The 22,308-nt window shown below is 39.6% G+C and overlaps 1 protein-coding gene across 3 annotated transcripts in view; it reads left to right on the plus strand.

Moving 5' to 3' along the window:
* Positions 1–22,308, plus strand: part of Itgb6 (integrin, beta 6) — a 133,867-nt gene that overhangs the window by 92,375 nt on the left and 19,184 nt on the right. For all 3 annotated transcript variants that reach the window (XM_005393349.2, XM_005393354.2, XM_013518789.1), the window contains 4 exons: positions 9,121–9,210; positions 13,723–13,857; positions 14,062–14,479; positions 19,917–20,139. In XM_005393349.2, the coding sequence (XP_005393406.1) occupies positions 9,121–9,210; positions 13,723–13,857; positions 14,062–14,479; positions 19,917–20,139 (866 nt within the window). The remainder of the gene's footprint in view (positions 1–9,120; positions 9,211–13,722; positions 13,858–14,061; positions 14,480–19,916; positions 20,140–22,308) is intronic.

The raw sequence follows: 22,308 nt of genomic DNA on the forward strand, positions 1-22,308 counted from the left end.
GGGTGTGGTGGTGCATGCCTGGGGAGGCATAATCACAGCACTGGGGAGGCTGAGACAGGAGGATCACCCTAAGTTTGAGGCCAGCCTGGGCTACATAGTGAGTTCAAGGCCAGCTTGGACTACAGAGTCATACCTTGTCAAAAAAAAAAAAAAAAAAGATATGTCAAAGATCTAATGCTCAGTATGTAGACGCAGTTAGTTAACATTAAGGTCACCCTGGAGAAATGTAGACCTTTAATCTAATAAGAACAGTGTTCTTCTACGAAGAGGAAAATTGCAGAGACACATACATTTGAGGTGAGAACACAGTGAGGAGCGGGAGTTAGAGAGAAGGGATGCATCTACGAGCCAAGGATGCTAAGGGTTGCTGGTATCGCCAGCAGCTAGAAAGAAACAAGGATGGATTCTCCCCTATAGGTTTCAATGGGAGGCTGGCACTTCCTGCAACTTAATCTCAGACTTCTAAGATCCAGAACTATGAAACAATAAATTTCTGTTGGGAGCCACCCAGTTTATGCCATCTTGTTATGGCAGGGAAATTAATATACCTCATCTTCAGCTTACTAACCTCAACAGCGATGCCACAAGATCAGGAGAGCCATTGCCAGGCACCTGACAGAAGTGGTCTTGTGAGATCTGGTGCCAGGCAGGGGTGGGTCCAGCTCTGCTTCCTAGTGGGTGATTTCAGGCACGTTAAAGTCTTTGGGCCTCGTGATTTTGGCAGTATAACAGGATAACTATGGTATCTAAACTTCTGAAAAGACTGAAAGGGATGACACAGCCAAGCATGAATGTCAGAGCTAGCTCTTCCACCCTGGGCACGTAGAGGGCAGGCTCTGGGCACTATTAGCTATCTGTGCAGTGGGCTCCCTGCATGGCTGCAGGGATCCATGTGGAAGCTGCCCCATACATTGCTGCCACTTCCCTAAGCCTGTCTGAGGGTCCCCACAACAGATGCCCCAGGAGCCTGGGGGTTCTGAAGTTGCAGTGTATAAAAGTAAGTCTACTAAGAAGTGTTTGGGGTGTCAGGGCCTCTCCATCCCGTTGCAAGTTGCACAGTAATTTCAGCTCACGGGAGTTTAGTCCTCGGAGCAGCAACTAAGCAAGGGGAGAGACACTGGAGGCGAATGAGGTGAGATGAGTTAATTGCCTGTGAGAGCTACAGAATTTGTCTGGTGACAGGTCCCTTGGTCCATACTGGCTAGAAAGAATCACATAGGAACTGATTATTCCTTGTGACCAAAGTACTGGATAGAGCCCACCTTCTTTCAGAACTACCTGTACTTTCTGAAATTTAAATGACACTGGCATCATCACTGCGAAACATGACCAAGACAGCATCATCCACAACAAATGCTTCTCTATGCTCTTGACTGTCTCAGAATAGCTCCATTCTGGGGGCCCATCTCAGCTGGGTGTGTATATCTTGGAGTAGAATTGTCACCAGATGGGGTCTGAGGAGGTCCTCTCAGAGAGAAGATGGGGCCTCCTACAAACCCCCACCGCAGAGTAGGTTCTTGAGTTGTCATGGAAAAAATGCAGGACTCATCAGTGAGAGGCATAGGCCGATGAATTAAGCACCATGAAAGAAATACACACTCAGAAGCAAGTGCAGTCACTTCGGGACAAGATGCATTGTGGTCTGGGCTTGGAAAATTTATGTAGGTGTCCTAGAGACTGGTGATGTAGGAATACACTAGGTGTGTATGCTATTCCTAGCGTCTCTGTCTATCAAGTTACTTAGTAGTGAGCTAGATTAAAATGCAAACCATTTCCTGGGTATGAAGTGTACAGATAGGTACTCAATGAATAGTACTTTCATGAAGGTAAAAGTCTATGGATTTATGAATCTGTAATATCAGAAGAAAAACATGAGTCCAGTTGTCTTTTGAGACAAGGTCTCACTATGCAGTTCAGGGTGGACTTGAACTCTCTATGTAGCCCAGGTTGACCCTGAACTTGCAGCAATCCTCCTACTCAGCCTCCCCAGTGCTGGGACTACAAGCTTGTGCCACCACACCTGGCAGCATGGGTCTCACCTAAAAGCTTATTGTATCTTTTGAGCATGTTAGGAATTTTGGAGTATGTTGCCTAGAAAGGAAAAGAGAAGGCATTCTTAAACCTTGGGTAACTTTTATTGTGTTCTGAAGCTGTAGTTTTCTTAAAAGTACAATTTTTAAAATTATCGTATCCCTATCTCCTTTTTGCCTATTTTTATTTCTCCTATCCTACTTCAGAATTACTAGGAGGGTGTGCTTATGTTCAGCTCTAGCAGATACAGTAGGAAACCACGTTCCCAAAGTAGTTGTGCCAACTTACATTCCAATTATGTGTCTGCAATCAATGTTTAAATTTACAGTTTTTAAATTTTAGCCATTCTAGAGCTGGGCGTGGTAGTGCAGGCCTGTACTCCCAGCACTTGGGAGACTGAGGCAGGAGGATCGTTGCGAGTTCGAGACCAGCCTGGGCTACAAAGTGAGCTGAAGGCCAGCCTGAACAGCACAGAGAGACCCTGTATCAAAAAAGACAAAAAAAAAAAAAAAAATTTAGCTATTCTGGTGGGTCCACAGTGGCATGCCATTGTGGTTTCAATTACTATTTCTTTAATAACTAATGATACTGAATACTTTTAACATATTTATTTGGCACTTCCATGTCTGTTTTTATTAGGATGTCTTTTTTTGTTCATACGTAAAAATCTTTTGTCGTTTACATTCCTTTGTCATTTGCATGTACTACAGATACCTTCTCCAATCAAGGGCTCTTTCTTACTCTCTTAACAGGTATGTCTTTGAGAATAGAAATTTTTAATTTTTAAAAAAATACATTTTTTTTTAGAGCAGTTTTAGGTGTACAGCAAAACTGAGTGGAAGCTACAGAGATTTCTGCTAAATCCGCTGTCTTGTTCATACACAGCCTCCCTGCTTGTCATCATCCCCTCCACCATGCACGAATCTGCTTTCATGCGGCATCATCGCCCGCAGTACACAGTACACAGTACACATCAGGGTTCACTTCTGACACTGTACGTTCAGGATTTGACCAATGTGTAATGGCATGTATCTGCCGTTGCAGAGTCTTAGCGGGCAGTTTCACACCCTAAAAATCCCCTATGCTCTCCCTATTCATCCTGCTCTCTCCCCGTAACCTCTGATCAATTTTACATTTAATTAATTTATTTATTTAGCAGGGCTGGGGATCAAACAAGGGCCTCGCCTATGTTAGGCACTTGCTCTGCCCCTGAGCTATACCTCCAGTAATGATCTTTTTTTCTGGCTCCACAGTTTTGCCTTTTCCACATCATGTAGCTGAAATAATACAGGATGTATCCTTTGTAGATAGGTCTCTTTCACTGAATAATATGCATTTAAGATTCCTCTATGTCTTTTCATGGCCCAATAGCTCATTTCTTTTTAGTACTGAATAATATTCTGCCGTCTGAATGTGCCACCATGTATCCATTTGACTACCGAAGACATCTAGCTTGCTTCCGAGTTTTGACAACTACAAATACAGCTAGTATAAACAGGTATCTGAAACTTTTTGTTTAGTCATAGGTTTTCAGCCCCCTTAGCTAAGTGCTGTGGAGTTTGCTGGACCATATGGTAAGTGTTAAAGGTGCAAGGGGGAAAGAGACCACTGGAGAAAGCTCTGTATAAGCAACCAAGGCTGTTTGCGCTGTCAGTGCTCCGGATTTGGCCATTCTAAGAGGCATGTAGTGGTATCTGACTGTTGTTTCATCTGCATTTCTCCAGAAACATATGATATGAGGTATCTCTTCATGTGCTTATTTGTTCTCTGTGTATCATCTTTGGTGAGGCGTATGTTCAGGTCTTTGGCTCACTTTTAAAACAAATGGTTTGTTTCCGTGTTGACTTTCAAGAGTTCCTTGTGTATTTCAGATAACAAACCCTTGTCAGATGTGTCCTTTGCACTTACTCACTCCGCTCTGTGGCTTGTCTTCTCATTCTCCTGACATTGTCTTTCACAGAACAGAAGTTTTAAAATCCAGCTTATCAATTCTCTCATGGATCATGCATTTGGTTTTTTTATCTTAAAAAGTCACTGCCAAACTCAAGATCACCTAGATTTTTTCCTGTCTTCTAGGGATTTATAGTTTTACATTTTCAGTTAGCTCAGTAATGCATTTTGAGTTAATATTTGTGAAAGGTATAATATGTATGTCTAGACTCATTTTTTTTTTTGCATGTAGATGTACAATTGCTTCAATACCTTTTGTTGAAAATACAATTTTTACTCCAATGTGGTGGCCTTGCTCCTTCATCAACAATCAGCTGATTTTATTTATGTGAATGTGTTTCTAAACTCTCTATTCTCTTCCATTGATCTCTTTGTCTTTTTGTTGTTGGTGTGAAAACCACATTGTCTGGTGTACTGTAGCTTTAAAGTCTTAAATTCAAGTAGTATCAGTCTCCCAACTTGGTTTTTCTCCTTCAGTATGAAGTTATCTATTCTAGGACTTTTGCCTCAACCCAAAGTTCATATATTTTTAATCAGTTTATTGATATCCACAAAATAACTTGCTGTATTTTGATTGGGATTGCATCGGATCTATAGATGGAATTCCTACTTTTAAATCCTATTTACCCATCTTTTTCTTTATAAGTAGTGCTTTTTGTGTCTTACCTAAGACATTTTTTAACCTTAAAGCCATAAAGCTGTCTCCCCTGACTTCTACAGTGATGAAAGTCAAGATAATTTTATGCTATCAGTGGAGGGTGATGCCTGGGAAGCGGTATAGGAAGGATTCCAGGGGACCGATCATGTTTGATTGCTTGGTCTCCCTGATGCTTATGGTTGCTTGTTCACTTTTTAAATGCTCATTGGGTCATATACTTACTACTTGAACACTGTGTATGTGCATTATGCTGCTATTAAATTTCGGAGAAAAAGAGCACAAACAGGAGCCACTGACCAAAAGTGTACAAAGAAATGACAAGAAAATGTTGAAAGATCCGATGAAATATTTGTGAACAGATTATATAATATCATGAGTTCTCAGTCTGTAAAAGCCAATCTTTTAGTGAATATATGTTTCTTTTTCATCAGTATATATCTGTGATGCACAGTAAGTGCATTCATGTTGAGGAAGTGGTACATATGGATACACACACCCTTCCCTGCTGACCTTCCCTGTCCCTCCCTTCCCAGATCACTTCCCGTCTTTACAGTCACTTCCCTGTTTTCTACCATCTCTCTTTATTTTTGCTCTTTCAATGGTTTATATTTGGGGTTTCTCATATTATGATCTCAAGGTCCATCCATTTTTCCCATAGTGATTCAAACTTACCCTTCTTTACAGTTGAGTATAACTGCATTGTGCACATTACATTTTCTTTATCCATTCATTTGTTGATAGGCTATAGGTCACTTCTATAATTTAACTATGGTGAATTACGCTGCTATAAACATACATTTGGTAAGTATAATTAAGAATATAAAAATTGATACAGGTTGTTAATATATTGAAAACTAATAATGTTGATCATATGTCATTGCTGAGCGTAAAATGAAGTAGTGATATTAGTGAGGCATCATAGAAAGTTATGTAAGCACAGAACCTAAACAGAAGTGGCTCATAGCTCTAGTTGGTTTTACATATTCTTTATAAAAATGCTTCTAGATAGTATGTGGCAAGTTAATTTTGGGTTCCCCATGCTCTACTGAGAAACATGAATATTGTGGTCTCTATAAATGATGGTTAGTGAGCTCTGAGAAGGTAAAGAATCTTTGAAACTATAGCACAAAGGTCCCTGGAGGGGAACATAAGGCTCCGGACTAGACTCACCACCCCTTCCAAGGTAGACCCCGGAACAAGATACTCAGCAAAGATACAGTTAATACTAACCATGGACCCAGAAGCCAGGCAGGCTTTGAGAAGATATCCTACAGGAGGTGCAGTCAAAGCAGGAATGGTGGTCATGTCAGGAGCTGTCCCTTCTGGGGAGAGAACACCAAGACATCACCAAAAGCAAGAGAGGGTCTGCCGAGGTCCTCAGCCAGAATCTCTTTGAAGAGAAAGCCAACCAATGGCCTGTCCATGGTAACCAGGCAGTGGGTATGTGACTGGCCACATGTTCCTCTGCCCTGAACCAAGCATGAGTGCACACCTGACAGCTGGTTCTGGTAGCCAGAGCCTGAGCAGTGCTGAGAGAAGCCCGGAGAGTGCAGATGTGAATTCAGGCCCTGTCCTCCCTCTCCTCGGATGCCTGTCCACTGAATGCCCTGTCCTCTTCTAATTCTCTATCCTTAAGGAGGAGATTTTCAGGGAGCAAATTTTTTGAGATGGAGATGGAGTAAACAAATCAATTAGGCTTGAAGAAGAAAATAAACTAAGACAACCAGAGTGACTGACAAGAGCAACCTGGGGGATTCCTGGGTGGCATAGCAGAGGGGTAGGGAGAAGACCTATAAGTAGGGTAACCTGCAGAAAACAATAATAGGGAATTCAAGCCCAAGCATAGGAGGTTGCATTTTTAATCAGCTCACACAACATCATGTTTACAGAATTCACCATTTCTAATATCCAAGCATCATCTTTCAGAACCACCATGCTATGTAATTCATCATAGCTAGGCATGCAGAGTCATCCTTTTTCTAACATTAAGCATGTTTCATCACAATGATTTATAATAGCACCTTAAGACCTTAATGAGAAGAAAGCATTAGATACATGATATTTACAGTAATCATAATAATACCAGATTTAAAGTATCATTTTTTACAGGGTTCACCCACAAAGCCAAATTATCTATGTTTTTAGTTAATTATTTGAAATGCTTTGGGGGGAATCAGCATCCAGAAATTAATAGTCTTCTTCTCCACAACTGTCAGCATTATCACTGGGTACTCCTACCAGCTGCCAGCTTCTTTATAGCCTTGCCGTGCTGGCACTCAGCAAATGCCATTAATGTTATCCACTCGTGCTAATAGCCAAATGCCCAAAGTCAAACCACACGTGGAATCATACTTATGCTTTAGGAAGTCAATGGGCTCAGCTGTGTTAGCCAAGAATTAGCCCCAAATCTGAAGGCTCCTTGAACTAGTGCTTGCAGAAAATTCCCATGACCTTGCCTTCTTGGACATACCAGGATGGAGTTCAAGGATGGCAGTTTTCGTGCAAACCTAAGAACCTTGAAATTTTTTTCAAACTACCTAAACCTTCCTTTGTTGAGCTCTAAAGATTCCCTCTGACTCTCTTCTGGGATCAGTCAAATTTACACACATTCCAGCTCCACTTGAGTGGAGTGCAAGTCCCTGTTTAGGCATTTGCTATTAACCACAAGCCTCATGCTTCACAGCTTCTTGTGACAGGTGTTTACTTGAAGAGATAAGTTGATGAAGCGGTGCCTTCCTGGTATTTTACAAGTTCCACCTGACTCAGGGAAATAGAAGAGGGCCTTCCGCCAATAGGGAAGGATGTGGTGCATGGTCTAAGATGAGGAGTGTTTTCTGGACCACTGCCTGTGTCCCCCTCAATATTAAAATGCAGTGTCAAAGCACAGCCACATTTGAAACATTTAAGAGTTCAGATTTCCAGCAACTTCAGACATGAACACTGAAGTGGAACATTACAAAACCCATAAATCAAAACCAAAGCCCATTTTTCCCCATACGTGTAGAATAGAAAGCTTGGACTTACCTAGACACCCACACCGAGTAATTACCCAGGACTTCCCACTTGTATCTGTGTTCTAACCTCACCCTGGCTCCATCTGTTCCTCTTGTGCATTCTCATTGTCTGTTTTATAGACTTAATATCACTCTCATAATTAGAGATAAATTATTAATTCTAATTCATTTTTGTGTACTTTCTAAAGCACTTAAATCTTCTTTAGAATAAGACGGCATATTTAAATTACGTTGGAACTGTACAAGATGTCCTAAATCTGTCAAAGAAAATCTATCATTGTATTTTCTATATACAGTTTCAGTAACTCAGTCATCTGATTTCACTACACATGGTGACGCAGAAGACCACACTGACAGAAAGAGTAGTATCTGTTATTTACCTGGCACAGCATATTAAGCCTACAACTAGATGTTTCTCCATGCAACAGTAAGCAAATAAATGAGTGAGTCAGCAAGAGATACTGACGGTTTAATAAGGAGGAGGTGGAAATTATTTTAAAACAACTACAAGAAACAAAACGTAGCAGCCAGGGCCTACATGGTGTAAGTTCAACTTCTTGGGTTGTGAAAGTCTTTGATGCATACAGAACAGTAGTTAATAATGACAAGTAGAACTCCATTCCTTTAAAAAATAAGCTGGTATGTTTTTATGAGCTTTTAAGACAGTGTGCATCATGTACTTTGGAAAGCTTTCCATTTGAAAATAACAAACTTTTAAAGCATAAAATGTAAAAGAGAACTACGGTGCGGATGTTTGGAAAATTCACTTCTTTGCAATGCTGTGTCTTCTGGCCAGGCTTGATACCTGGGTGGTGATGAACTGCTACTGTGTGTTCTCAGAGGAAATAACACAAGCAGAGTATGCAGAGCATTTAGAATTATGTTCTGACTCACATGATCACGATGTGGTGTATTCAATTCCAGCCAAACCCCGGACTCTGCTGATACCTCCAAAGGAGTGCTCATTACCAGCAGGAAAGGGAGAGTTAATGGCAACTATCCAAAAGTACATTCCACTTGTCCACCAAGCAATGATTGACTAAGTCCGCTAAACCAAATGATTTACAGAACAACCCAGTTCCCTCATTGCCAAACCTTGGTTTCTGTGATGTTAAAAAGAGAAGGAATTTCTTAGATTCATGCTCAACTTTTTTGGACATATGATGCTTGAGGAATGGAAGACATTATTTAAATGTTATTATTTGAGACATGAATCCTGTCATGGTATAAATCACAGCCTAGACCAAGGCAACCACAAATCCTAGATTTCTCCAAAGCAATTTGGGCCAATCCATTTCGCACTGGACTTCAGTACACAGCATCATGTCACTGCTACACTTTCAGGGAAATTCCCCAACCTGTGAAATAGAGGCTCACAACCAATAAGCTGAAGTCCATATTTAACATTTCCCCATAACTTGGAGCAAAGATTGACTCAGTCTTGCTTGTTTATTTGTTTGTTTACAGAATTATGCAAAGCTTATTCCTGGAGCCACAGTGGGGCTACTTCACAAGGACTCTGGAAACATTCTCCAGCTGATCATCTCAGCTTATGAGGTATGACATTTTACTTTATGAAAAGGTTGACTTCTTTTTTGCATATCTTTGGTATTCAAAACCTAAGATGTGTTTTAGGCAGTGATGTGCCCTCTCATTTGTTGGTAGAGACAGTGCTTATCCAAGACAATCTTTCTGCATTAATGTAGCCAAAATATAAATTTTATTAACTTCATTTGCAGATATTTTTCCTGAAAGATAGAGCAGCAGGTAAAGAATGTCAAACACCTGATCCTAGAGTTCAAACAATCGCACTGTCCCCAGCAAAGTTTTAATTTGACTGAACAGACTCCATGAGTCATATTACATATCTTGAGCTGATCACGTCCACAGTCTCCCAAATGATTATAAGGTGAAGGCTAAATAAAAAGAGGCAAATGGAATGATTTCAGGGCTCCAGGAGGATCAAAGCCCCCTCACAGAATTCAAGATTCTCTCAGGGCTAAGACCAAGACCTTCTCTGGGTGGCCTGTATTTATTTGGTTATCAGAGGAAGGGAAGGGAGTACTCCAAAATGGTGGAATTACTCAGTTAATTCTCCAAATAAGGGATTAAATTAATCCACCCTGGAGTGAGATGCCTGAGGCTAGTCTATTTAGTTGAGATTGGATCCAGGGGTCCTTGGCTGTGATCTTGTCTTATCCTTTGAGCCTTTCCAGCTTTATCCACTATTACAGGTTTTAATAGGAATTAGTGACTCACAGAGGTTCACTTACTATGAGTCCATTGCCCACTTCCAGATAAGGAGCCTAGGCCTTTGACAGATTCAAGTGAACATTAAAAGCCAATTGATTAATTTAAGTCCTGCTCAGGGCTTTGTAGTGGTCTCCACCATCACACAGTTAAACTCTCCTTTGTCTGGAAAAAAATTCAATGTTTCAGTGTAAATGAATTCAGTGAGTAGCAGAATTATGGGGGAACCAATTCCATAGGCTTAATGAGATGAGTTCATAACTCAAGCAAAAATACAAGTGCTGGCTATGTAGTAAAACACCAAAAATACACAAAGCACGCCACATTTTAGGTTCTCTGCTTTAGGGGAACAGGAAAATTTTCATTTGTTTAATGAGTACCTATATAATTTTTGGCCTAGAATTCATGAATTCGTAATGAGGACAGAATTATTCCCTTAAATTAAGATACATACCTACAGAGTTATTATTTTCCTTTTTTGTCCCCATTTCCTAACTCCATGAGACAACAGTGGCTAGCCAATTGCTAACTCTTCTGTATTTTGGTTCCTAAATATCATTCCCCTTCTTGACTTCACTTACAAAAAACCCAAAACACTACATAAAGATGTAGATGTAGTTCTAAATTGGGAAAGTAAATTTTAGAGTGCAGTAAAGCTCCAGAGTTTGCTCTAAACAGCATTTACATAATAATGAATGAGTAAGCTTGTCCTAATTTGTGATGTTTGAAAATTGCAAATCAATGATCCACATGAAAGTCATACTTAGCATATCTGTATTAGTGACCCTTAAGTAAATGACTTATCAGAAGCATCTGGGAAACTTTTTTAAAAAAAGATGTGCTCAATTTCTTTCATATACATCTCTGGAGAAGTATAAAAGAAGTAAAAGCTACATACTTTGAAAACAAAACTCTGTGGCTTTGACATCACTCTACCAATTTTGAAATTCACCTGAATGAGGAAAAGCAAGATATTTCTCCTCAAATACTTCTTTTATTCAAAGAACTAAATATATTTGTATCCATCACAATAATAAGAGGACATGGCTTTTCTCACTGATAATTCTCAGAAATTTCAGTTTTCTTAGTTTGCATCAAAAACTAATCATCATATTAGCTCAGATTTGAAATTCTTCCAGACAGGAAAACTTGTCAACAAAACACTATAAACCCTTCTTCCTTCTTGTGCAGTAATATTTTAGTGTGTAGAATCAAATAAAATCACAAAGCAAGCCTTCACTACCTTATAATATTCCATTTTCTCCACTGCAATACTCTTAACAGTGTTGGCTGTTAATAACTAAGAAATCAGACAAATCAGAAAACAGTGATTGTCAAAAAAATCTCCCTGCTGCAGTCTCACAACCCCATCCATCCCCCTGCTTGCTCTCTCAGAAATTCCATCTCACTTTATGGTTCCAAATCATCCACATAACTTAAGAGGCAGTTGAAGTAAAGGCATTAAACACTTGCATTGCATCTTCTGTCCTTGTTTTACTGTCTCAAAAATATCAAGACTCATCTATTATTCTGCTAAACGGTCTTTCTCTGGAGTTATTACTGCAGCTTTACAATTCAAAGGGTGAATGAAGTATGTAGTAGGTTACGGCACTGATACCAATTGTATTTTTACTCTTATTATTTTTAAATGTATTTTTAAAAGACTTTAAAATATAGGGACCTTCAGACTGAATTCTTTCCTCAGACTAAAAAATAAAAGAAATGAAAGGACAGAGAATTAAGGAAAGAATACATAAAATATTTCTGATTGACTCTGGTAGAGCAGAGGAAATTTGTGTTTACAATTTGTGGCTACCAACATCAGCTGAGTATTTTACAGTGCCATATTGATTATTAACTCATGATATAAAAATCTTAAATATTGGATGTGTGTTTGTCTGACCATCTCTCGCTAACTTCCTTCCTTCCAGAACCATATACTAAAAGCTACTAGAAATATCGATGCACCCAAGGGTAAACTCTCCCACTGGGATTTAAACCAAAAGAAAAAATCCACTTGGTTTGTTTTCTTTGCCTGACTCAGAAGACATGCTCCATAAATAAATTAATGAAGTGATGAAAAATAGAAGTTAACATTGATGTCCTTTCCCTGAGAAATTTGCATTAAAATATTCCTGGTTAAGTTTGCAATACGATATTCAATGATATCCATGCTGAGATTCCCTTCATTTAGTTTCGATTATGTCACTCACGAGCCCTCGTTATTGCTGTTACCTGCAGACACATCCCTCATTTCTCATTTTGCTGCTGACTCACTGTGCCGCTTCTCCAACACTACTTCTGTCTTAATTCCTGATGATTTCAGTAGGAGCAGAGTGTGGAGAAGGCAGGGTCATCGTACTACGCAGCTGGTAAAATTATAGTTCAGGAAAATTTGAAGCTGAACATGCTTTTTAAAATGTCAACAATAGGTGGCTCTGTGGTGCAATGGATAGTGCATCGGACTTCTAGTAGTAAAATGTCAACAGTGAAAGCCAGGTGTGGTGGCGCACATCTGTAATCACAGCACTCGGGAGGCTGAGGCAGGAGGATCCTTGTAAGTTTGAGATCAGCCTGAGCTACAAAGTGAGCTCAAGGCCAGCCTGAACTGCATAGTGGGACCCTGTCTCAAAAAAGACTAAATAAATAAATAAATAAATAAATAAGTAAATAAAATGTCAACAAAGAAATTGATTCATTGTCTGAAAGCATTTTAAATAATTTGGATAATAATTCAATTTAATTCATTATATTTTCAAATTTACTTTTATTCTCTTGTACAGAGGAGTCTATCCAGGCCATGTTTGGTAGGCAAGCACTCTACCATGGAGTTATATCCCCAACCCTATTCTAGTTGGAATTTTTAATAATTTGGTTTTGTCCCCCCAAATACAGACTTTATGTTATAAGAAAGAAGAAATAGAAAAAGTAAGATGATAAATTTGAGAGCAGAAATTTGGTCTTTCCCTGACCCTGCACTTAATGTACAATAGATGCTCAATAAATTCCACTGATTTTTACAGCATAGTGTCCCCTTACATTTTAACACCTCTAAAATTGTCCATCGTGTAACTAATGATCTCTTACAGCCACTGTGTTCTGGGCAGTAATCAAGGATAGAGTTTTCACTGACAATTGTGATCACCATCATTCCAACTTGCTAAATGCATCGTGGCTTCTAGAAGCACGAAGTTTAACTGGCATTTTAATATATCTTCAAAAAGTTTGCACTATGACTGGTTGTTTAGATGAAAAGTTATTATTTATGCAGAAATGTACCAAAACAGAGCAGCAGGGTGTCAATTTGATATCAGTGAAGCGGTATTCATACTTGCAGGAATGGCTGCAATTCTGTGTTCCTTAAAAAGCAACAATCAGCTGCTTTATGGGACCTAGAAAATAATGACACATGCAAGAAAGGAGCCCATTGTTCTATTGTGTTAGCAATACATAAGCAAAAGAATTGCCTTTTATACGCCAAACTGTGCAACTCAAGATAGGAGAATTTGCCAAACAGTTCAGCACGAGGAAATGCTTTCCAGAGCAATGATAAACTGACGTCTGTCATACACAGTATTCTGCGGAACCGTCTCAGGTATTTTATCACAGACTAATTTTTAAAATAATGTATTTTATAATTAATGTCTTAGATTAGATAAAATATGAAATGTATTGTCTTCTTGCTTCATGACATGGAGAATTTCTTTCGACCCAATTTAATTTTATTCATAGGTAGTTTAATGAACATGACTCATATTCCTTCTTCTGGCTGTAATTTTTCAGTTGTGACTTCATTACCTCTGCTTGTCTTTACTAAAGGAACTGCGGTCCGAGGTGGAGCTGGAAGTGTTAGGAGATACAGAGGGACTCAATCTTTCGTTCACAGCGGTCTGTAACAATGGAACCCTCTTTCCACACCAAAAGAAATGCTTGCACATGAAAGTGGGAGAAACAGTAAGTAGATGGCCGGCAGACTGGCGGAAAAGTATTTGGATGGGTAGAGATTAGCTTAGCTCATTGAAACCGGACTTCTTCCAAGAACTGCAGAGATTTCCTTACACCACACGTTTTTGGCAAAAATGATTTCCCCACAGCTTTGTTTCACCTCCTGCAGGTTGGTGAATGGAGGGCGCTGATAAGTAGTATTTTCTTTTCCAGGCTTCCTTCAATGTGACCGTGAGTATACCAAGCTGCGAGAGGAAAAGCAGGCACATTATCATAAAGCCAGTCGGGCTGGGGGACACCCTGGAAATCCTGGTCAGCCCAGAGTGCAGCTGCAGTTGTCAGAAAGAAGTGGAAGTGAACAGCTCCAAATGCCACAATGGGAACGGCTCCTTCCAGTGTGGGGTGTGCGCCTGTAACCCCGGCCACATGGGCCCTCGCTGCGAGTGTGGTGAGGACACGCTGAGCACAGACTCCTGCAAGGAGGCCCCAGACCATCCCTCGTGCAGCGGCAGGGGTGACTGCTACTGTGGACAGTGCATCTGCCACTTGTCTCCCTATGGAAACATTTACGGACCGTACTGCCAGTGTGACAATTTCTCCTGTGTGAGACATAAAGGGCTGCTCTGTGGAGGTAGGCTACATCTAAGTCCATCTTACACTGTAGCTGTTCATGTATCAGGAGGGGGCTTTGCATCTTTTGTCCCTTCCTTGTTTTCTTGGGCATAGTAAGTGCTCAATAAATATTTGTTGATCAACTCAGTGGGTTTCACCAAGTCTAAACCCAAGATAAATGAATCTTCTCTTGAATGAATGAATTTTTTCAGGCTTTAATATTCACTTGGGGTGAGACATCTGCCATCTGAACCTACATTTCTATTATTTCCCTGAGAGTAAGTAGGTAAAAGATGGAAATGCTGTCTCTCTAGGTATCACCCTACTGTACAAAACCGCCTGTAATCTGAACTCCATTATCTTCCAGACTTTTCTGGGTCAAGCTGCTAGGTTTGATTCAACTCTTAAATGCCTGCTAGCTTGAAAAAATAAAAAATCAGACTGCTAAAAAGTAAAAGCATACTGCCCAGGACAAGGAGCACAGAAATGCTAAGTGGACTTTCACGACTTTTACTTATTCCGTAACTATTTATTAAACACCTACAATGTGACAGATACTAGGTTTAGTTGAGTCTAATAAGGATGGGTAAGGACACATGTGAGGAAGCCTGTGGAAAGAATATAAAGCAGAAAATTGCTCTCAGGTTCTCAAGAAATTTAAGAAAAGTTTATAATAAAATGTTTATTGCAAAATCTCTCACTACAAAAGAATTCATCATCTAAAACACGACTTATAGTTCATTCCAACATACATACATATGTAGTTAAGCATAACCTACTCAGGCAAGAATTATAAATATGTTCATATATTTTTAAATTATCTAAATTTGTACTACAATTGAAATACTCACTGGCTGCTCGATTTAAGATCTAATGTCTTGGTTTCTCACAGTGTGTAAGCATAGAACTCTTCAAAACAGAAAGCCATTATCAGGGCTGGGGATTTAGCTCAGCGGCAAAAGCGCCTGCCTGGCAAGTGCAAGGTCGTGAGTTCGGTTCCCGGTACCGGAGAAAAAACCAAAAAAACAAAAAAAACAAAAAAAAAGAAAGCCATTATCTTTATAGAAAACTAAGCAAAGTTATGTTTTCAAGCCACAGTGTCAGGAACATAGAAAAGAGACTAATTTCCAAGGGGGAAAAGCCTGAGAGGAAGAGGCCTCAAAGAGCTTGAGCTTTTTGAAAACCATCTGATACCCTTAGGAGTCTACTACTTTCATTTCTTCGCTGCTGCTGTGGCTACCAATAGGTTCTTTTGAGAAAAATTTACCTTCCCACCCCACCCCCAACAAAGAGTGAACAAGTTAGGGTCTGCTCCAGTTCTGACCCATTTCTCTCCCCTTTCATTCAAAGGTTTATTTTCTGACTGCACAGTAGCTTTCTAAACCTATATCAGCTCTTCCTTCACATGATGCCCGCGGGACACAGTCTGAAGGTGGCAAGAAGTCAGCCGAAGGCTTTACCACAGCACAGAAAAAACACATTTGGCAGAATCCCACCCTGCATTTCTACTGCAAGTCTTTTAATAGACACATGTTCCAAGCACTTGACTTCACTCCTTTTAAAAATTCTAAAGGCAGCCTAGTCTAGTAGCGATACTAACTCCATGTGTGTTTCACCCTTTACATCCTGGATCGGAGGCATCTAGGCCAGTGTAAACCACTCAGCTGAGCCCAGGAGCAGGCATTCCTTAATTGTCTTTCACTATATTTGTGTGCAGAAGAAACAAAGTAAACTCAGAGTTGAGTTGATCTGTATATCAGGAAGTTCTGACAGAAACACCTCTTTTTAATCAGATACAGGAGTTCTATTTAGAAAACTCAGTGATTTCTTCAGCTGCACTTAGAAAACTTTACCAGCGCCAGTTTCCTTCATGCTGTGGAGTACTTTATGATCTTCAAACATTACTCTTTCTCAAAAGCTATTTTGTTCTTTAGTAGCATCACAAAAGATGTCATTCTATAATTGGTCTCTTTTAAAAGGTACACTAAAGTAAACACAATTACTCAAATTCAGCAAATGTTTGTGGAGTTCTACTGTGCGCCTGGGTTGTGCTTGGTGCCGGAGTAAAATCTGTGCGTGGCACTGTTGAACAGATGCTGCTGCTGCTGCTGCTGCTGTGCTTTTCAAAGCAGACCAAACAGGCTACAGCTTCACAATTTGTGTCATCTCACTTATTTTACAAGTAATATGCTTTCTGAAGGGCTGTTACTGCAGTGTGCTTTTTCATGCAACTTCCTTCATCCCTGTAATACTCAAAGGTAGAGGGCTCCATTGATTTTTTTTTTTCCTTGACCAAATTCCATTTGTCTCTTATATTTTGATTCTGAGAGACTGGAAACAGTAACAAAAAAATGGCATTAGAGAACAAACTTCCTGCGATTATGCACTTACAGTTACTTGTCATGACTTCCAGAAATGTGATATATCCATCTGAAACGAGACTGGTAACTACTTCTAAGTTATCATCTGGCCTCTACACGTGACAAATACAAACTTGTTGCTGCTGCTGCTGTTGTTGTTGTTGTAAGAACAGGTGCTTTAGATAGTTGGTTGCTTGAGGGTATCAATTAGCTACTTTGGAGACCAGGTTGCTGATTCTGAGACCATCGGAGCTGAGGGCTTCCAAACTCTGAAAGGAGCCTTTTGTGTTTTTGTTGTGATGCTCCTTTCTACTGCTCTAGGAAGAGTTTTGTAAATTTCTGCCAAGTAATTTTTACAGGCAGTGGTATCCTTTGGCAGTCTCAAAGTATTTGGAGATGCATATTTCATTTAATAATATTTATAGATCATATTTTTCAAACGATTGCATTTTATTTTATTTTATTTTTACTACTGCATTTTAGAAATATCTTCTTGTCATAAAAGTTTCTTATTTTGCTGAGGAAGGAACAAAAAGATATTATAACTCTGAAGATCACTTATATATGGAAATTTTGGCCCAAATTACTCAATTATTCTTAGTTTTGAATTAATTGGCTCAATTGTGAATTACATAGGTAATGAAATGCAGTTGGGGTATGCTTCAACATCTTAAATCTGATAAAGTTTAATTCGACTTTCATTGGAGAAGTATATGCTTTTAGTATATGTACACAGTGTATGTATATACATAACAAAATGTATAAACATATACACACATATATGCGAGATTACATATGTGTGTACACACACACACACACACACACCAGGAGCAATTAGAATTCAACTTTGAAACTTTTGCAATTATTTTTTTTCAGTGAGTCTTGTCCATGTAGAGCATTAAGTCAAGGACTCTTAGTCCCTTAAGCCCAGTTATGAAGACAGAAAAGGACCTAGTGACTAGACCAAAGTTTACAAAAGAAAACCTAGAATCCTTCATTCTACAGTGAACTTGGCGGTGTGTCCCACAAGTGAATGAATGAATCACTTGTGATTTTTTTTTTACGTCCACTTTGTTTTCAGTGAAAGCACAGGAATTTTAATACTGATGAATAATTTTGCTTATAAATTCTTCTTACCAGATCTTTTGAGGAATGATGCTAATAACTAGTGCATATGTAATTTGTTTGGAACGTGAAATGCCCGTTTTAGTACCTTGAGCATGAGAGGCACACAAAAACACTATAGAGAGAAATAAAAACCCACTGTCCTAAACGCTTTATCATTTTAGAGTATGTTCTATGAGCTGTTATGTGGCCAGATCCATAGAAGGCTTTCCAGCGTCGGATGAGCTGCTTGTCCACAGAAATTGCCCCGTGCCTCCCCACACAGACTGTGTTTGCTCCAGGCTTCAGCAGCATCATTCCCACTGCCCCTGCCCTTCAGTCTCTCTCAGGAGAATCCTTTCCCTGACCACATTTTAAATGCTGATACTCTGCAGAGCTTTTCTCTCTCTACCTGCTTTCCCTGGATGACCTGACTCAGCATGGCTGCTTCCTGGTGGATCCAGACTCCAAACTTCAGGCTCATCTATAGATATCGAACCATCTAGGATGTCAACTGGAGAGACCAAAGTGAATTCACTGTCTTCCATAACAAATATAATTTCCTCTTCTGCTTCAGAACCATTTATTCACTCAAAAATTGAGCACCACAGGCATTGGGTGTGTGGCAGTGACCATGAGCTGGCTTCCACTCCAGGTCAGTGGAAGGCCTGAGCACAGGGGAGGATTCCAACCCAATCTCTGCCCTCACACTACACCTCATACCCATCACACCATGCCCTGAGCACTCCATCCCTGAACTGTGTGTTCTTTTTTCTTTTCCCGTTTATCTTGCCAGTGGTTCAGGACACCTCTTAATTGGTTTTCCTGTCTCTAGTATGATCTCTGCACTCATGCCAAGATATTTCTAGACACATATACATGTATCCAGGCCCATCTCCTACTTAAAATTCTGGAACCTTCAGGGAAAAAGTTCTTAAAGCCCACAACGTTTCTCATGACCTGACTCCTGCCATTTTGTGGACCTTTCCATCCTTTGCTGCCACCACATTCCATAGGTTCTCTATGCATATGAAACTTATGGTTTTAAGCAGATCACACAATTCCACACTTGCATCATTTGCCTGTGTCTTTTTCTGTGCCTGAAATGCATGTAACCCTCTTCTAACTGTCCACTCTCTTTATCTTCCAAATTCAACCCAAGCATCACTTCCTCTGGAGGCTTTCCCAGATCGTTAGTGTAATTTGGAAACTTTCCCCTGTGTACACAGACTTATCATTCTGTATTACATTTAGTAGGAATAGTATTTATTTGCCATTCTTCTATAATAGACTATAAGTTCATTGACCTTATCTTCCTTAATTCTGTATCTTCATGCCTAATATAACCTTTGGCATACAGTATGTACTCAATTGAAGTTTGTTAAATAATGACTTTGTTGAGTACTTACTCTATGCTTTTGGGACAAATAATTGGTGAATACAAAAATAGGAGACTTCTCTACATTATCTCTGCTGATCACAACTATTAGAATTAGATCGTGTTCCTTGTTTTATAGATGAGATTTTCATGATCATTCATCTTTAGGGACATAACAGAGTGGGTACTGACAGGGATTACATGCTTCTGTAGCTTATGGCATATTAACTAAAAGCAAAAAATAAAATGAATTATATACATATTTACTACAAACACAAACTCACCAAGTAACTACTTAATTATGTCTGGATTATCTCATTTCTTCTGGTTGTTGTCTGTTTGCTAGAACATCAGGTAATCAAGTGGATTTTCAGTTAGGAGACCAATCACTAAATATATGCTGTTACCAAAACACATTCAATAAAGTGCATCTGCACACATGCCTCCATCACACACACACATACACACACGCACACACATGCACACAAACACACACACTTATTGTTCTTCTGTCTTTTTACTAATATTTTAAAGCAAAAAGAAAAGATGCCCCCACCCCCACAAAACCTGCACGTGGTTTTGGCCATGAGTAGCCTTGAGCATGTGTTTTACAGATAATGGAGACTGTGAGTGTGGCGAATGTGTATGCAGGAGTGGCTGGACCGGTGAGTACTGCAACTGTACCACCAGCACAGACACCTGCATCTCTGAAGACGGCACGCTCTGCAGCGGGCGTGGGCACTGCGTATGTGGCAAGTGCGTCTGCACAAACCCTGGAGCCTCAGGACCCACCTGTGAACGATGTCCTACCTGTAGTGACCCCTGTAACTCTAAACGGTAATGTCTCCCCCTCTATTTAGTCCCTTTGTGGATAGGTTTTCTGGTGATTGAAGTTCTAATGACATTCTGTAAACTCAGACCTCAGATCATCTTTGCTGGATTTGGTCTCCCAGCATCTGGGGAAACACATAAACCCTTCAGGGCCCTGTGATCCTTGGCCTGGAACGTCAGTCTCCCTTTGGCCTGTTTCTCAGTCCTGATTACCCAGAATCACAATGTCACATTTCTGCCAGAGACAGCATGGGAAAGTACAGCTGATGTCCCACACTGATAATATCAGATGGCCTCTGGATTACAATACGAGCCACACAGAAGGAACGTCCTGGAGGTATTCTGCTGACACCCACACGCAGTCAGAACCTTTTCAGAGGAAACAGACAAGCCTCTTTCTTATCTAGAAGTTTACAGCCTAACCTTCCAAATCCATTTCTATACATAGACTGGTGGAGGCAGAGGCAGAAGGATAATCTTTTCATTCAGTTCCCTCCCTGTTTATCACCCTGTGGTCTTTGATACTTTTTTGTGGTTGTTAATATACATATCTATTGTATATCGTACTTTTTGCATCATGAGAACAATAACGACATCCAAAACCCCCACACATTCTTAAAGAAAGCTATTTGTTTGGTTAGCAGCTAATTTCTTCATAGAACTGGGGCAAAATTAGCAGGTCAAAGGAAGCAAGTACCCAATATAACTGCTATGCTATTGCAGTGTACATAATGTAGCAAAGGCTTAAGCCATTCATATTTTCCTTAACTCTGATACCCAAAATGGTAACATTTACATTTTTTTGATGTAAACAGACAAAATCAATTTTTCAGTCAGTGGTTACTCACCATTCAGCTGTCAAAAATTCTCTGTCACTGTCCCAGGAAAACTAGCACATGCTGGAAGCGTGAGGACATAATTAGAATTATTTGAGTAGAACCAAATGTAAAATTTCCCTTCAGGACATTTCCTTTATTACTTTTCTATTTCCTCTCTTCTGTAAACATGATTGAATCTTAAATCTGATTTGTATGATATAAAAATTAACAAAGTAATTAAAATTTGAGAATCAGACAGATCTCAATATGTGTTAGTTTTGAGATGAATCCATTCCTCCATTTATGATGTATTCACTTATCCGATAGATATTTTAATGGTGCTAGGCTGTGGGTTTGCAGTGAGGGCTGAACAGCTATAGATTCCTGCCTTCACAGGTGCTGAAAGTCTAATGGGAAAATTGAACATTTTTTAAAAGTAACCGCAGTGGTATCCAGGCTGCCACTTAAAAAGGGGATATAAAAGACTCTGTGTAACTATATGGCAGCAGATAGGGCCACAAGTCTATCATTGTAGCCATCAGTAACATATACTAAGGAGATTTTCAGGGTTTCCACAATCTCCACCAAGCCCCGCCAAACCACTCCATAAAATATATAACTTAGATAAATGCAATATACTTGCAAAGCAAAGGAAACTTCACAGCAAGACCTCTATTACTATTCCTGCATAGGTTGCTGCTCCCGAGCCCTTTCTGCAGAGGAACTCTGCGGCTTCCACTGCAAGGGAACAATCCATCCGCAAGAGTCAGGGAAGGTTTGCCTAAGAAGGTGTAGCTTCCCCTGAGATTTGATGAGGCATGGGTGGGGTGTGTTTCAAGCACTTAGAAGAGTACATGTTTCCGTGGCCTCCTGGGAGAAAGAGGTAACATATTGTCTAGGTCCCCACAGGAAAAAAGCTTGTGCTGTTTTGGCTTATTACAATACTGTCTATTTGCAAAGTGATCTGAGCACAAAATTAACTCAAAGTCTAAATTTTACTTTGCTCTCTATACTACTTTAAGTATCTTAATTTCTTTATATCCCTAGAAAAACATTTTTTAGAAGTAGAAATCTTTTATTAAAAAGCCTGAATTAATGAGGATCCAGGCTCTAATCATAAGCTTTTAAAAATACTCCTACGAACTCTTGGATTTATTAAAAGAAAACTAACAGAAAAGTAGATTTTTAAAATAATCACATATGGCATACATGAAGACCATTAATTATTTGGGAATTCTGATTGAGATGCAGCTCATTTCTGTTAAGATTCAAAATTTTGTCCACTCTCTGAAAACATTTATGATCATAATAATCTCTCCCTAGGAAAAAGTAAAATGAAAGAATAGCTAAATCAAAT

This window comes from Chinchilla lanigera, unplaced genomic scaffold (genome assembly GCF_000276665.1).
Source record: "Chinchilla lanigera isolate Chin_1 unplaced genomic scaffold, ChiLan1.0 scaffold00048, whole genome shotgun sequence".
In the NCBI taxonomy this organism is placed as follows: domain Eukaryota; kingdom Metazoa; phylum Chordata; class Mammalia; order Rodentia; family Chinchillidae; genus Chinchilla; species Chinchilla lanigera.